Raw genomic sequence first — 17,306 nt, 5'->3', positions numbered from 1 at the left:
CGGGTTCGATCCTGACCTCCGGCGCCGTGTGGAGTTTGCACGTTCTCCCTGTGATAGCGTGGGTTTCCTCGGATGCTCCGGATTCCTCCTCATCCCAAAATATGCGGGTTTGGAGGGTAATCAGCTCTGTAAATTATCCCCAGTGTGTGGGTGAGGGGTAGAATCTGGGGGAGTTGATGGGAATGTGGGGAGAATGAAATGGGGTCAGTGTAGGAACGGTGCAAGTGGGTTTTTGATGGTTGGTGACTCCATGGTCCTATCTGTTGCATCCACTAGCGAGGGCAGACAGGACCTCAGTTTAACATTCACCTGAAAGGCGCCAGCACCATCAGTGAGACACAAGACGGACGGCAGACGAGGGAATCAGCGGGTCAGGCAGCATCTGTGGAGGGAAATGAAGAGTCGCCTTTTCGGGCCGAGACCCTTCATCGGGACTTCCAAGAAGCTTCTGCCCTCTTCCTATTCAATCCCCATGAAGGGTCTCGCCCGAAACGGCGACTTTTCATTTCCCTCCATAGATGTGTGCGGAGCGCCATCGGTGAGATCGCCCTCCGACCCGTGCCGGCCATCAGTGAGATGTGAGCCCATTACCTGCCGAGTCAGGTCTGAGTGAGCTGCCCGTTGACGCGCGGCCAACGCTCTAATGGGAATGAGTATATTACCCAGCTGGAGGTTTCATTTTTCCCTGTGTGGGATTGATAGTCTCGGCAGGGATGATGGAAAGCGGGAAGACAGTCCCGGGGCTGCCGGGGACCTTCATCAACTGATAAATTCCCCGCCTCCCTCAGTCGGTATCTGATGGCCTGGGCTACGTATTCGTAGAGTTCCTCATTAATCTCCACACCCACTGTATTCCCACATTCGCCTGACTCCTGGGGCCAGTGGACCTCCTTCCCTGACACAACCGAGCTGCTCCCATACAGACAATTAACTGCAAGAATGTGGAGGCCACACCACAGTCATGGTTTGGCACCGCAACACCGCCCCCGGACACATCGGGCCGGAACTGCCCCATCAGTGGAGCACCGTGCTCTCTGAGAACACGGCTGATGTGGAAAGGCATCGCCGCACTGCTCCGTTCTCACGGACTCTACAGTCACCCATTGAGCTCAGATTCTGTTCCCGCTATCAGCTGAAGTCCTGTCGTATTCGCCAGCAGCTCCCTCACGGTGTCCCCAATCCCACCCCCAACATGCCTTAACTTGGTTTTAGATTAAATGCATTGATTCATAAGAACTCATCCCCAGAACACAGCAGCCAACACGGAGAAATATGGCGATAACATTCACATGGATGACCTTCCATGAATCACAGGACACACACACACACACAGACACACACACACACAGACACACACACATACACAGACACACACACACACACACAGACACACACACACACACACAGACACACACACATACACAGACACACACACACACACACAGACACACACACACACACACAGACACACACACATACACAGACACACACACACACACACACATACATACACACACACATACACATACACAGACACAGACACACACACACACACACATGAAATGGAGACCGAGTGACGCTGTTGTGTTGATGCTGTTCGGGGGCACACGGTGAGTCCGACTGCTCCTCCCCTCTGCACCATGTAAGGACAGGTTCAGCATCCACACAGTGACTGCTCTCCGGGCTCAGCCCTGGGTGAAGCTTCAGGCCACAGGTGAGTGTTGAGAAGGTGAGCGGGAAACTGGCGGCTGTGCCCAGGATGCCAGGACCTCCTCCAGCTGCCCTCGGCTCTGAGTGTCCGTGTGGAAGTTCTCCCGGTGAGTGATGAGCAGGGGTGCAGCGAGGAGATTCCGCGGTGACTCGGCTGATCTGGTCACCGTGACATTGCAGCTGCGGGAACTTCCTCCGCACAAACTACTGTGCTGCTGCATCGACTGCGGTCGGTGCGCGCTTCTGCTGGTAGGTGACGAGGCTGCCCCGGTCACTAAGAGCAGAGCGCTGGAAGAACTCCGCGGGTCGAGCAGCATCTGTGGAGGCAACACGTGTACGCCGACGTTTCGGGTCAGGACTCTGCATCAGACTGATAGTTTCTCCACAGATGTTGCCTGACCTGCTGAGAGTTCCCAGCGCAGTTTATTTCGGGTGTGTTTGATCATCTGTGATGTTCACGGCTTGTATTAATGGAGGTTTGTTTCATAAAACCACCCAGCCGCCAGTTTGTCCACAATTCCCCCAGAGTGCCCGTTACTCTCACACTACCCGGTCCTGAGTAAGTGGTGTCTGCAGACCTACCCAACACACAAAGTCATCCCAGGGGTCGGGGACTGTCCACGGCTGCCTGGCCCCTGCGAGAGTCTCCGCTGGTGTCTGTTTACTGCTCTGTCAGTTTGAGTTGTGTGACTGTTCCATCTAATTCTTTCTCTCAACGACCAGACTTTGTTTAATGAATGGATTACTTTAGAATGAGTTAGATAACAAAAGATCAAAGATCCTCCCTTCCAATCCCGCCAATGAACCGCATGAGTTTAGTCTGAAGCGTTCCCATACATAACTCAGCCAATTTGCTGTGAATCAGTTCCACGGATTGAAGGGGCGTTTGGGTACTCTCTGTCATTGTTTACAAACGCACACATGCATCAGGTTGGCCTCACATTCCATTTCCAAATTCTCTGAACCCTTTACCCGGCACCCCTGCACTTGTCCCCACTTAAACAAGACACCTATTCTAAGTTTCCCACCCTGCCACAGCCATAGTCATGGAATCGTTGATAAATACAGCACGGAAACAGGCGACGGCTGGCCAGCGGCTCCTCGGTTTTAATCCCATCTCCCAGCACTGAACCCTTCTGTGTCTGGGCGATCTCAGTGCTTGTCTAGGCACGTGTTAAATGGTGTCCACTCTGTCCAGGTACTCACCGCGCTTTGGTTGAAAACGGTCCCCCTCGGATCCCTCTAACTCTCTTCCCTTTACCCTAAATCTGTGTCCACTAGCTTTATTCGCCTATGGTAAGGGGAAAGGTTTCCTGCAGTCTACCCCATCTGTACCCCTCGTATGCCTCAATCATGTCCCCCTTAACCCCTCCGCTCCAGGGAGAACAGACCCAGCCTCTCCCATCTCTCCTCATAACTGAACGGCTCCATCCCAGGCGATACCCCTCTGCGCTCTTTCCAGCGCTCTCACACCCTTCCCACAGTGTGGCGACCACACCGTGCAGCTGAGCTCTGACCAATGTTTGATGAAGCTGGAGCATCAGCTCCCTGCTCTTGCAGTCAACACCCGACTAACGTGCCTCCTGGACCACGCTGTCTACTTGCGCTGCCACCTTGGACGTGCATACCAGGGTCCCTCTGTCCCTCCATACTCCCTGGGACCCCACCATCCATGGTATATGGCCAAGCCTCGCCAGTAGTCCCTCCACGGCTTGGGCTCCCGGCGCGAAAAACCCGCGAGCCTCCGTCGAATCCAACGGCCCATTCTCTGGAGCTTCCTCCCGAGACCGACCAGCCCTCTTTCCCCTTCCACACGCCCCGTCTCCGGGGTTTCCACCAGTAAACCCGTCTGTGTTCAGTGACAGCCTTTGTGTCAACAACCTTCGCTGTGTTGGAGGCGCCATACAAATCCAGCTGGTTGTTGTGTGAGACCTCAGCACAGCTCCGTTCCTGAACTGACCCCCTCCCCCCAAACAGGGGGCTGGAGCAGCGGTGGGACCCCCCCCCCCCGCACACCCCCACCCGTTCCAGGTACAAACCTACGCCCTTCAACACCTCACTGGGCGAGGAGGCTTCGTGGCTGCAGGAGGGGGCTTTGGGAACGCCGCTGGCGACAAGAGAGCGCAGATGTGTGGGCTGGGCCGGCGTCCACCACTCCCCCCCCAACACTCCCCCCCCCCCCCCGACAGCTGTGGTGGAGCAGCCAGATGTGGAGCGGGGGCCCAGAAGATGATTATCCCCATAAACGGCCACGTGAGGAAGGAGAGCAGGAGAGCAGACTCCTCCCAACCAGGGCACGGCCCCTCCATTTCCTCCACGCCACATTGCCAAGGCCCGCGCCAGCGAAACCTTCCAACCTGCCGCTTCTCAAACGCACTCCAGTCCTCCTCCGGAGGAACGTGTGCAGCAGCCGAGAGCTCCGGTGAGGGTGGGGAGAGGGCGGACGGCGGCACTGAGGAGGGGCTGGGCGGACGGTGCAGGGCTTTAGGTTCGGGGTTACAGTTGCCCCCGCAGGTTCCTGATCTCTGGGAAACAAAACTCTCACCTCCTGCATCTGGCAAACACCCCCCGGGAATGTACCGGCCACTTATCCCCGCTCGGTCCGGGCAGGATCCAGCCGCCTACCCCAGACCCTGCCGAATCCCGGGGGAGGTGGGAGGTAGCAGCTGCAGCCGAACCTTTGTCCTCACGGACTGACCACTTCAACAGTGCTCGGCGTCCCCGGGATCCTCAACCTTCCTCTGCGGATCCACTCCAAGCCTGACACCAGGAAGCGAGTAAATACGCAGAGATGCCCCACACCTCCACTCCCCACACCACCACCTATATCTGCGTCCAAGTCCCTGCTGAACTCTTGGCTCACAGTTGTCGCCGACCCCAAAACCTCAGCTTCCTCTAACTCACTCCCTCCTCCACCCTCCTCCCTACCTCACTCCCTTCTCCAATCCACCTCCCTACCTCAGTCCCTCCTCCATCCTCCTCCCTCCTGCGGCGTCCCGCGATCTCTGAGCACTCAGTACAACATTAACGCCTGCACATGAGCGGCCGGGCCCCGATCCCCGGGACCCCCTCCCTACACCCCCTGCTCTCCCAGTGGATGGTGCTAGTTGCCAGTGGAAGAGTTGAGGCTCTTGTAAGGAAGGCTTCAGCTGGAAAGATTCCCCAGCGGACCGCGATTTCTAGCGTGGCTGGGAAATTTGGACCGGAGCAGATGCTACAATGGCCCCACAAATCCTCCAGATGTGCCGGCCGCTAGCAGCCGGCCCCCGGGAAACAATCTGCGGTTCCTGAGCCTGGGTGAACGGTTGGGAGGAAGGAAACGATCCTCGCCTTCCCGGACCATTCACAGCAGCCCCGCACTGAGCTCCAGTCTAACGGTCCACCACAGGAGGAACATACCAGGGAGGGAGCGCCAGGGAGCCCCGCACTGTGGGAGGGACGGTACTGAGGGAGGGTCACACTGTGGGAGGGGCAGTACTCCTGTACACTTCTGAGACTTGAGGGACCCGTGTCAATGTCCTGTCCCAGGCCAACATGTCTGGCACTGAGGCCCAATATTCCTGGTGTCACCCAAGCCCCACCCACCTTCCGCACAACACTAACCCTGCCCACAACTGACACCCATACCCAGAAACAGACTAAAACACTGTCTATGTGCCACGACCAGCTCACTGCCAGCACTTTCCTACAATCACCTCCGCCCACATACAGCCCTCCTGCTACCCACGCCTACTGAGAGTTAGGACCCCGAATGAGGGTGGGCCCACTGGTCTCTGGGTTTACCAGGGTGGTCTCAGCCACAGCAGCAGGGCTGGAAAATCCCCCAATGCCGGGGACAAGGCGCTGGGAGTGGAGCTTATTGTAGCTGGGCTCAGGGCATTAGCAGTGTTTTAGACAGTGTTTCTGGGGCTTGTGAGCTTCACTTGTGGACAGGGCTGGTGCTGAGTGGAATGTTTTCTAAAAGATTAGAAAATTCGGCTGAAGAATCTGCAGCAAACTGGCTGCAGCGAGTGAGCGAGCTGCGCCTGTCGCTGCAGGGAAGCCGGGAGAACCCTGGCTGACCAGCTCTCTGTAAGACCCTGGTCACCTCAACATCTCCCTGCACCTTGGGCAGCTCCGGGATGTCCTGATCCCATTCTTACACTGAACCTTCAATGCCGCGGGCTCAGTTCCTTTCACACTGATGTGTTTATTCTGCTCCTGAAGTCAAGCTTCTTAATTGGCTTCCATGTGGTCACCGATCCCGAACGCTCCCTTCCCGCTCACTAATTGTTCCTTCCTTATATTGACCATGCAGAGTCACATTCGCGGGCCACAATCACGTGTGTGCGCTAAGCACACACACACACACACACACACACACACACACGCACACACACACACAAAGATACACCCCCCCCCACACACACACACGCACACGCGCACACGCACACACACACGCACACACACACACACACACACACACACACACGCACACGCACACACACACAAAGATACACCCCCCCACACACGCACACGCACACACACACACACACACACACACTGTGCTCAGTGTCACCAAGCCTGGCCCGGAGCAGATGTTTCCTGACAGAACCTCCTCCCATGTCAAACCACCACCGCCCCCATCCCCACCCCCGAGCCCAACCCCCTGCCGTCACCCAGTCACACCACGTTAGCAGTCACTGCACCCAGTTCAGGCCCAACTGTAGGTGAGGCTTTATCACCTGAGCCTTCTCTCGTTGCAAACCGCATCACATAATCACAGCAACAACGGAGTTATTCGGCCCATTGAGTCCATGCTGGCACCATGAAAACCTCCCATTAGCCCACCCCTGGCCTTTCCCGCTGCCCTGTATGGTCTTCCTCCATTTGAAAGCTCCTGTTGAACCCACTCCCACCGCCCATTCAGGCAGCGCCTTACAGATCAGAGCAACTCACTGCGTCAAACCCTCTGCCCCCCGGCTCTTGTTCTCCCCTCCCTCCGTGCCCCCGGTCACTCGCCCGCTCAGCTCTGTCGTTCTATAACTGGCTGCTCACGACTTAATTGCCTGTGAAATCTTCAGTGAGGAAGTAATGCAAATATCTCCCACAGTAGTTCCCACACGCAGCGGGAATATTTTAGGAAATCAATGATTAATACGGCTGGACAAGGGTACGATGTCCCGGGAGATTGGAGGCCAAGTACTGTACCTAATCACCGTCAGTATTGGACAGGCACCCTGTGAACGGGGCTTTAGCAGTGATGTACAGCGAAGGGGATAGACGTGTGTGGGGAGAGGGAACAGCCAGAATTCCACAGCATTGATACAGCGACAGCGGTTCCAAGCTCACTAAAGCCTGGAATTCAAGCTGGTTTCAGCAGCGGTAATCACCGAACCAGGGACGGTTGTAAAGTGCACAGGAGTTCTTCAGGGAAGGGAATCTGCCGTCCATGCCCGCCACATCTACCTTTGAGCTCAGAGCCACCAGTAAGGCTGGCTCCGGACTCTCCCCTCCCTGCAGGAACAATTAGGGATCGACAATAAACCTCCGCATATCCCGTTCAATGTACAAATACAAGCACCGTGACCCACTATCGAGGCAGAGATCACGTTTCCCAGACACTGAGGTCACGTTGGATGTTTGTGTGTCGGGAAGGAGTACAAACCCCACCCCGTGGGATATCTGGGGGACGGTTCCTATCTCACTATCGCACGGACTTCGTGCTGGTCTCCACCCACTCCGTGTCCTCTGGGCACCCATCCTCTTGGCCCCCTTATTTACTCCATTAAAACCCACCCCGATTTTGAGAGCCTCCATTAAATCTGCCTTAACCGTCCCTGCTTAAAACTAACAGGAATAAAAATGGACACGAACCAGCACTTTTGTGGTAAATGGCGGGGTTATATAGTTCACACGTTGAAGGTGAAATAATCCACAATGTGTGAAAACTGTAGGGTCCCCCCTCCCCCCGCCTCGCGCCCCTCCCCCTCCCCCCTGCCTCCACCCCGCCCCTCTTGCTGCTGGAGGTTGGCGGTCACACAACAGCCTCACTGAACAAACAGTTGAAAGTAATCCCGCTGACCGAGGCTCCGCTGATAACATGGTAACGTTATCAGCTTGGTTCCTCTGGAGAGCCGGTGACCTCCAGTCGCTGGGGAAGGACCTTGAGATAAGTTTCCACCCAGTAACCCAGCGACCCTTCACTGTTCTCAACAGTTACAACAGGATGTGCCGGTTTCATTTTGATCCAACATCTGTTTTCCATCAAAAGGCAAAGCAGAACCACTGCAGTCGCTCACTGCGGGGGGAGACTGCGCTGAGGTTCCCACATCCTGTCACAGATCGGGGCTGGGCAAAGACACCCCCATCCCGTCCCCCACCGGACATCCTCCGCTCCCCAACGTAAAGCGAAGGCGCCCGCAGTGTGAACTCTGCCCAAGGAGCCCCTTCCTTCCCCTCGGCCGGCACCGGTGGTCACCCCTCGTTCACTCACATTTCCTTCCCTCCCTCCCCTCCTCCCCACCCCCATCCTCTCCCCCGCCCTGTTTCTCCCTTCCTGATGACACAGCTTTTCCCATCCCAGTCCCCCCCTCCCTCCTCCCTCTCCCCCTCCCTCCCTCCTCCCTCTCCCCCTCTCTCCCTCCTCCCTCTCCCCCCTCTTCCCCCTTTCTCTATCTTCCTCCCCCTCTCGCCCCCTTCCCTCGCCCTCTCCCTTCTCACTCTCTCCCCCCCTCCGTCCCAAAACGGGAGCCATCAACACCCCGCCCCCACCCGCGCCCTTTGACCGTCCCACCGTTCTGCGTTAGTTGAGCTCAGCTCCGGTTGCTCGGCCAGTTATTCCGTAACGCGGGGCTCCCTCTCCACTCCCTTGCTGATCCCGACTGTGCGACTATTCCAGTTACCACCAGTCTCTCTCTTACGGTCAGAACATTCTAGAATCTCGAGTCCACGGCTTGGGTGGTGGTGAAGGCAGTGGAGACCCCAGCTGCTGGACTTCCACCCCGGGACCCCCGACCACCAACACCCTGCCCTCCTCCAACTGCCCCTCTCCAACTGCCCCTCTCCAACTGCCCCTCTCCAACTGCCCTCCTCCAACTGCCCTCCTCCAACTGCCCCTCTCCAACTGCCCTCAACCAACTGCCCCTCTCCAACTGCCCTCCTCCAACTGCCCTCCTCCAACTGACCTCCTCCAACTGCCCCTCTCCAACTGCCCTCAACCAACTGCCCCTCTCCAACTGCCCCTCTCCAACTGCCCTCCTCCAACTGACCTCCTCCAACTGCCCCTCTCCAACTGCCCTCAACCAACTGCCCCTCTCCAACTGACCTCCTCCAACTGCCCCTCCTCCAACTGCCCTCCTCCAACTGCCCCTCTCCAACTGCCCCTCTCCAACTGCCCTCCTCCAACTGCCCTCCTCCAACTGCCCCTCTCCAACTGCCCCTCTCCAACTGCCCTCCTCCAACTGCCCCTCTCCAACTGACCTCCTCCAACTGCCCCTCTCCAACTGCCCTCCTCCAACTGCCCTCCTCCAACTGCCCTCCTCCAACTGCCCCTCTCCAACTGCCCCTCTCCAACTGCCCTCCTCCGACTGCCCCTCTCCAACTGCCCTCCTCCAACTCTGACCTGATTGCCGCCGCTCCCCCACGACGGGCACCCGCTGTAAATCGCTCGGCCTCCTTGCCGCTGCCCAGGGTGACCGCCTTTCCTCAGCGGCCCCAGGGTGGCCCCACGTGTCAGACTCGGCCAGGGAACTGCTGCAAAGCACCTGGGAATCTTTCTCGGGTTCAAAGTCTTTAAAGGTACCCGCTGTCCTCCTCCAAATGATGGGAAGGATGTTCCCTACCCTGGAGCGACCTTGGTGCAATGCAGGTCCTAGCGTGAGAGGGCGAGCCCATCAACCTCGCCAGCCGGGGGACAACCGGCTCAGGGTCTTTGAAGGTCCCCATGGACTCAGCGGGCTGTGCGACTATAACTGATGCGACTCGTTCGTTGCTCAGTCAGCCAAACCTCTTGTAGAACAGCCAAACAGAAGTATCTGAGTGACAGGATTAAATGATCAGCTTGTAATGTGAGGTCAGTCTTGGGTCAAGCCAATTCTCCAAGTTGTGAGGTACCGATCCTCAGGAGGTCATGAGGGAAATGCCTTGAGCTGACATCGTTGGGTGCCAGTTCAGTGGCTGTTCCATCAGTACGTGGCTGAGTTCCCATGGTGCTGGCTGTTGAATGACCACGTTCAGCCTCTGAGCTGTGTTCAGAGCCCAAGAATGCAGCTGAGCTATTTTGTAACAGAGCGGCCAGTTTAAGCAAACAACGTGACACAACGCACATTTATTCCGGCCCATCTCTCAAGGACAGAATATCCTCCCAGAGCCACGCCCCAGCTCCTGATGGGATCTCCCAACCGCCGAGGTGCCACCTCGAACCTTTTCCCAAATTACCCGTCCTCTGCTCCCCAAAGGGCACAACTCCCCAAAGACGTGAGCTTCACCTCCAGAACAACCTGGATAAATACTCATCGTGGGTCGTTTCAATGCATCCAAGTGGGCTGGGAACCCGAAGCAAGCGAGCTCCCACACTGTTGCCATTCCCCAAACTGATGTCAATTCCCCACTGATGTCCATTCACCACACTGTTGTCCATTCCCCAAACTGATGTCCATTCCCCACTGATGTCCATTCCCCGAACTGTTGTCCATTCCCTGAACTGATGTCCATTCCCCACACTGATGTCCATTCCCCACTGATGTCCATTCCCCACACTGATGTCCATTCCCCACACTGATGCCCATTCCCCACTGATGTCCATTCCCCGAACTGTTGTCCATTCCCTGAACTGATGTCCATTCCCCACACTCCTCAGACAGTGTTCCAGCAGAACCCCTCCCCCTCCCACTGGCACTTTTGGAAGCTGCACAAGTTGCGATTCAAGTGTACTCCCCAGGAATGAAGGGACTGTCCAGAAATCTGTGGTGTAGCCATTTACAGTGAGGGATCTTCCCACGAGGAGGGATCTGACCCACAGTGAGGGATCCTCGGTGAGGGATCCTCTCACATTGAGGGATCCATCCCACAGTGAGGCATCCTTCCACAGTGAGGGATCCTCCCAAGGTGAGGGATCGTCCCACAGTGAGGATGCTGGGGTTACTGTGCAGTCGGGACTGCCTGACACACCATGGCTGACGCCTGCGAGGGGCAGAGCAAAGCACTTGAGTGCAGAACCGTGTGTGCGAGGCGGAGGCGTTGTGTACTCACTCTGGCTCCTTTCTCTGGGAAGCACTGGCATCCTGCCGAGCAGTCTCTGCCGTTACACGGTCCCGAGTACGACTTGCCACCCTGTGGAGGAGATAAAAACACGGAAACAGGATGTGATTCAAGTGCAGCCATTCACGGAAAGGCTGGATCGCCGCATGTGGTTTACATTGTGTGTCATCGCGGAGGGAAATTCCATGGGAAGTGGGGGTGACCGCGCCCACGGACAGGGGAGTGAGGCGCCCGCTGCAGACCTGTCGGAGGGAGGGTGGTGATCACACAACCCACGGAACCGCTCCGTGCACCTTTCCGCAACCCTTCATCACACTGGGACTAAACTGTTTCTCCACAACTAGAACTCTCTCCACACCTGTACCCCGGGGATTATCTCTGTCCCTCCACCCCCACCCCCCAGCCCAGCATGTTGGCGAGTGGACCCCGGATTCACACCCCTTGCTTCCTGATCACCCCGCGTCACTGCTCCCGGCTGCTCGGGTCCGTCAGGGTGACACACACTCCAGGTCACACCCAGTGGCCGCTGTGGACCGTCGCTTAGCTCACCGGCACTGAGGAGGCAGCTCCTGGAAGGGGCAATAAGAGGTGTACGTGTCTGTTTCTCGGGCAGCGTCTGTGGATGGAAATGGACAGTCAACGTTTCGGGTCGAGACCCGTCATCAGGACTGCACATACGAAATCTTGTGCCCACAGCATGTATCAGCAAAGATTAAATGACCGGTGAAGGGTGTCGACCCGAAACGTCGACTGTCCATTTCCATCCACAGACGCTGCCCGACCCACTGAGGTCCTGCAGCATCTTGTGCGTTGCTGCAGATTCCAGCGTCCGCCTTCTCTGGTGTTGGACATTGTACACATCATGTGGATGGAATCTGGATCGCACTACCTGTACCTGTGGCGCAAACAGGTCCCACTGCCTGTGGCTGTGGCGCAAATAGGTCCCACTGCTTGTAGCTGTGGTGGAGACAGGGACCACCGCTTGTATCTGTGGTGGAGACAGGTACTACTGCCTGTAGCTGTGTGGAGACAGGTTCCATTGTGGTCTTTAAGGGAAATTGGTAAATATAAGATGAGGAAGTATTTACAAGGCTGCAGAGAAGATGCAGGAGGTGAAACTAATGAGTTAGTCCCGTGGACAGGGTGAGCGGAATGGCCTCCTGTGCTCTAAAGCTTCGATGATTTTATCAGTGCCGTTACTGAGTGGTTGTGGCACAGCACTAGCCGTTGGGGTTTGGGAAACCAAAGTGGTGGACCACAAGAGAAGAACCAATCGTACTGTGTCTCCACAAAACCCCAGCTGATTCTCTCCAGGGAAGGGAACATTCCACCTTCCAGCCTGGCCCACGTCACTCCAGTCCCACACTTATCCAACTGACTCACAAACCTCCAGAGAAACTTGCTGGCCAAAGTCTGTGGCTTCATGTAAAGAATTTCCAGACCCACATTTTATTTAGATGTGGTCTCTGTGAGGGCATTCGGCTTTGTGTGTTTGTCAAGGCCACGCTATCAAAACAAGAAGATGAAAGCCTTTAAATCTCTACATTCCCATCAGCAATGTCAGAACTTCATCTCCGTAGAGACATGCAACTTCTCAGCTCAATCCTCTGCTCTCAGCCAGATTCAGTCCTGGTTGTGTTTATCTTTCTTATCAGTGTGTTAACTTCATCCTGGAGTTTGGAGAAGGTATTTCCTTTCTGCTGGGAGATCATTCTCAGACCAGGACATGCCAGTCTCCGGTGACTGAGACATTTTCAATTACTGGGGAAGGGACATTAAACTGTGTGTGTGACCTTGGAGATCTACAGTACATGTCCACAAAAGCTGGGCTCTGTTACAGATCACCGATATGCTTCGTGCGCTGTTCAGACTTCCACAGTTTCAGATGGCCTGCAGTATTCCTTAAATGGTCACAGATCACAGGAGCCTGGTTTCCGAGAACCCAGGTGAGGGGTCACAGACAGTATTCTGATGGGCACAGACCAAGTTTGGGAAGAAGAGAAAGAGGAAATGTGGGAAATTTTGGGAATGTTAAAGAACATTTTTTATCCATGCTGGTGTCAAGGGGTTAGGATGCTACATTCCATACATGCCAAGTGTTTCCAAATCCTTGAAGCACCGTGCACAGATATCAGTGGGACATTAACCATGCCTGTGCTAATTAACGTCTCTGCTATTTCTAACACCCAGCTCTCGATTTCATTCATGGTACTGGCTCTTTATTTACTGATTGTGCACAGATCACACGGGCATTGGACAAAGAAACATTCCTGTAACCAATTTGCTAACAGCCTCCAGCGTTTCCATATTTGAAATGTAATTATTCATTGAACTGTAATGACTGCATGTCAACATACCATCCACGAGCTCCTTTCTTTTAAGGACAGCAAGTCTATTGAGTATCAATGTTCCATGTACAAAGTGCTTTTGATAACCAATAAAGCCAAAATCGCACAGAGCAAGTGCTGAGAATGGCTTTCTGTTACTGTGACAGACACTCCTTTATTCTGATACATTGCAAATCAAAGGAAGGGAGGAGGAGAGAATGGCCTCGAGGTTCCTCTAGATCTCTCACAATCAGACGGTTTCAATACGTTGTTTCCAAAGTGCCGCCAGCATTGATCTTCAGTACTGAAGATGCAAGAAAGAAACATGTGGAAATGAGGCCGTGTGTTGGGCAAGACTAAAAAGCCAGGGCTCTTCCCTCCAGTGTTGGAGAGGTGCCCAAGGGGGCCACTGTGGAGAAGGTGTCCTATGTCGGGAGGGGGTGGTGGGGGCAGGCAGTATCACAGGGCATCAACGTCGGTCGATCACTCATAAATCAAATACAGAATTCAGGAAGTTTCCCTCCCTGGAGAGTGGGGAGAATGAGGAACTCCCTCCACAGGGAGGGAGGTGATGAGCAGGAAGGGGGTTAAGGGGAAGTTGGATAAACACACCAAAGAGAAAGGGAGAGAGGGATAGAGAAGATGGTGTTCTAACTTCTCATAAAACTACACCCCTCCCCCTCCCCGTTACTCCCCCTGGCCCCTACACCCGTCCCCGTTACTCCCCCTGGCCCCTACACCCCTCCCCGTTACTCCCCCTGGCCCCTACACCCGTCCCCGTTACTCCCCCTGGCCCCTACACCCCTCCCCGTTACTCCCCCTGGCCCCTACACCCTTCCCCGTTACTCCCCCTGGCCCCTACACCCTTCCCCGTTACTCCCGCTGGCCCCTACACCCCTCCCCGTTACTCCCGCTGGCCCCTACACCCCTCCCCGTTACTCCCCCTGGCCCCTACACCCTTCCCCGTTACTCCCCCTGGCCCCTACACCCCTCCCCGTTACTCCCCCTGGCCCCTACACCCCTCCCCGTTACTCCCCCTGGCCCCTACACCCCTCCCCGTTACTCCCCCTGGCCCCTACACCCCTCCCCGTTACTCCCCCTGGCCCCTACACCCGTCCCCGTTACTCCCCCTGGCCCCTACACCCCTCCCCGTTACTCCCCCTGGCCCCTACACCCCTCCCCGTTACTCCCCCTGGCCCCTACACCCCTCCCCGTTACTCCCCCTGGCCCCTACACCCGTCCCCGTTACTCCCCCTGGCCCCTACACCCTTCCCCGTTACTCCCCCTGGCCCCTACACCCTTCCCCGTTACTCCCCCTGGCCCCTACACCCCTCCCCGTTACTCCCCCTGGCCCCTACACCCCTCCCCGTTACTCCCCCTGGCCCCTACACCCCTCCCCGTTACTCCCCCTGGCCCCTACACCACTCCCCGTTACTCCCCCCGGCCCCTACACCACTCCCCGTTACTCCCCCCGGCCCCTACACCCTTCCCCGTTACTCCCCCCGGCCACTACACCCCTCCCCGTTACTCCCCCCGGCCCCTTACACCCCTCCCCGTTACTCCCCCTGGCCCCTACACCCTTCCCCATCTCTGTTACTCAGGCTCTACACCCCTCCGTATCTCTGTAACCCTCCCTCCAGTCCTACACCCCTCCCTGTCTCTGAAACCCCCTCCCACTTCTACACCCCTCCCTGTCTCTGAAACCCCCTCCCACTTCTACACCCCTCCCTGTCTCTGAAACCCCCTCCCACTTCTACACCCCTCCCTGCCTGTAACCTTCTCCAGCTCTAGAACTTTGAGATCTTTGTGTGACTGCTGTTCCAATCTCTCAGTGATGCCTCACTTTGTGCGGCCCAATATTGGTGACCGTGCCTTCAGCTGCTTGGGTCCTACGTTCCAGAACTCTAAGCACATTCTCCTCAAACCCCAGCTCTGTGAATGGGTTTTCTGAGTCCCTTCTCCCATTGCCCTCTGTTGCATTGTGTTTATTGGTTTATAGTAAGGGTAATGAGTAGATCTGTAGAGAGCAGCTTGCAACGAGTCGCCACACTCTGGCACCATCTTGCATATTTCTGGCCATTGAATGTTACCTAAACCCATCAGTGTTGTTACTTGTTGCTGTTTGTTGTTCTCCCCTTGGCTTGCTGCTCATTCTCCAAAATGTTGTCCACTGGATGTCCTGAAGCTGACAAGACATGGGGGGCCCCATCTTACCCTGCACCCAAACCATGACACAGAGCAACTGGTGGAAGGGAAACAGAGCCACACTACCTACCGAACCAACCATGCTTCAAGTTAACTTCACAGCAGAAACCAGCAAGAACATATTTCATCGTCTTGTTCTCACTGTCTGGAATCAATTGCAGTCTGACCATGAAAGGAGATACATGGAACGCCAACATCTTGAGAGTAATGTCGATTTGGAAGCCTTGTCCTCAAATGCGACCAATCAGAATAAACCTCCTCCACTAAATATTTACGTCTTTAATACATTCTTTCCTTGCCAGGATCTTTCAGCTTCAGATTGTTGACACAGCTCAACACAGATCCGCAGACCTAACCTACGCAAGCTGCTGACTGAAAGCGATTATTACCACTGGCCTCTCATTTGTCAGAGAACATTGAATCACTCTGTTTTAGGAGATGTTACAGCTCCAACCCATCACGACACACATACAATCCCTCACAGTGTACAATCTCAGAAGGGATCTTAATCAATCTTTCATGCATTTATAAGTTAAATGCACAAAAGAGTTATATCCTGACAAGAAAAAAGCATTTGTCACAGTGTTAAGAAACACCCTGTTCAGTGGCCAACCAGACAGAGAAAGGAAATGTAGCTGAAAGTTCCAGAGGGGATGTTTGGTGAAAGGAACCAGGAAATGGCCGGGTCATCAGCGGAGAGTGGACCCTTTAAAGCATGTGGGGCTAATGTGACAATTAAAATAAGTATGTGGCAGATGGAGTCACAGAGCAATACAGCACGGATACAGGCCCTTCGGCCCAACCAGTCCATGCCGACAACAGTGCCCACCTGCCTCACCCACTTCCTCTGGCAGCTTGTTCCATATACTCACCACCCTGTGTGTGAAGAAGTTGCTCCTCAGGTCCTTTTTAAATCTTTCCCCTCTCACCCTAAACTTATGGCCCCTAGTTTTGGACTCCCCCACCCTGGGGAAAAGACTGTTACTGTCCACCTTATCTATACTTCTCATAATCTTAAACATTTCTGTAAAATTGCCCCTCATTCTCCTACGACCCAGAGATTAAAGACCTAGTCTAGCCAACCTATCCCTATAACCTGGGCCCTCAAGTCCTGGCAACATCCTCATAAATCTTCTCCGCACTCTTCCCAGTTTAACCACGTCTTTCCTATAACAGGGTGACCAAACTGCACACAGTGCTCCAAGTGCGGCCTCACCAACGACTTTTACAACTGTGACATAATGTCCCAACTCCTATACTCAATGCCCTTACTGATGAAGGCCAGCGTGCTAAACACCTTTTTCACTACCCTGTCTACCCATGATGCCACTTTCAACAGACTATGCACTTGTACTCCTAGGTCCCTCTGTTCCATTACACTCCCTAGTGCCTGACTATTCACAGTACAAGTCCTACACTGGTTTGACTTTCCAAAATGCATCACCTCACACTTCTGTATTGAAATCCATTTGCCGCTCCTCGGCCCACTTCCCGAACTGATCAACATCCCCCTGTAATCTACGGTAACCTTCTTCACCATCAACAGCACCTCCTAATTTCACGTCATCTGCATACTTATTGATCAAGCCTCATGCATTTGATGATGAATAGTTATTTTGGTTCAGTCATCAAATTAGAGAAACAGGGTTAGACCATTCACAAAGCAAGAAAATATTAGAAAGGTAATAGCATTAAACATGATAACTCCCTGGGATCCAGGTGCCTGCTTTCTAGAACTTTTAAGGGGTGATGAGGAAGCTGTAGAGGCTCCACCTAGGATTTTACAGAGATCTTTCAGTTCAGCAATCAAATACACAAGAACAC

General features: G+C 54.9%; 1 protein-coding gene across 1 annotated transcript in view; it reads right to left on the bottom strand.

Moving 5' to 3' along the window:
• The window catches only part of LOC127575861 (collagen alpha-2(IV) chain-like), a 110,027-nt gene that overhangs the window by 72,717 nt on the left and 20,004 nt on the right, over positions 1 to 17,306 (bottom strand). The window contains exon 4 of the mRNA XM_052026060.1: positions 10,942 to 11,022. Within this exon, the coding sequence (XP_051882020.1) occupies positions 10,942 to 11,022 (81 nt within the window). The remainder of the gene's footprint in view (positions 1 to 10,941; positions 11,023 to 17,306) is intronic.

The sequence above is a fragment of the Pristis pectinata genome, chromosome 11, assembly GCF_009764475.1.
Source record: "Pristis pectinata isolate sPriPec2 chromosome 11, sPriPec2.1.pri, whole genome shotgun sequence".
In the NCBI taxonomy this organism is placed as follows: Eukaryota; Metazoa; Chordata; class Chondrichthyes; order Rhinopristiformes; family Pristidae; genus Pristis; species Pristis pectinata.
The sequence above is the reverse complement of the archived record's forward strand: the minus strand, read 5'-3'. Positions and strand labels throughout refer to the sequence as shown.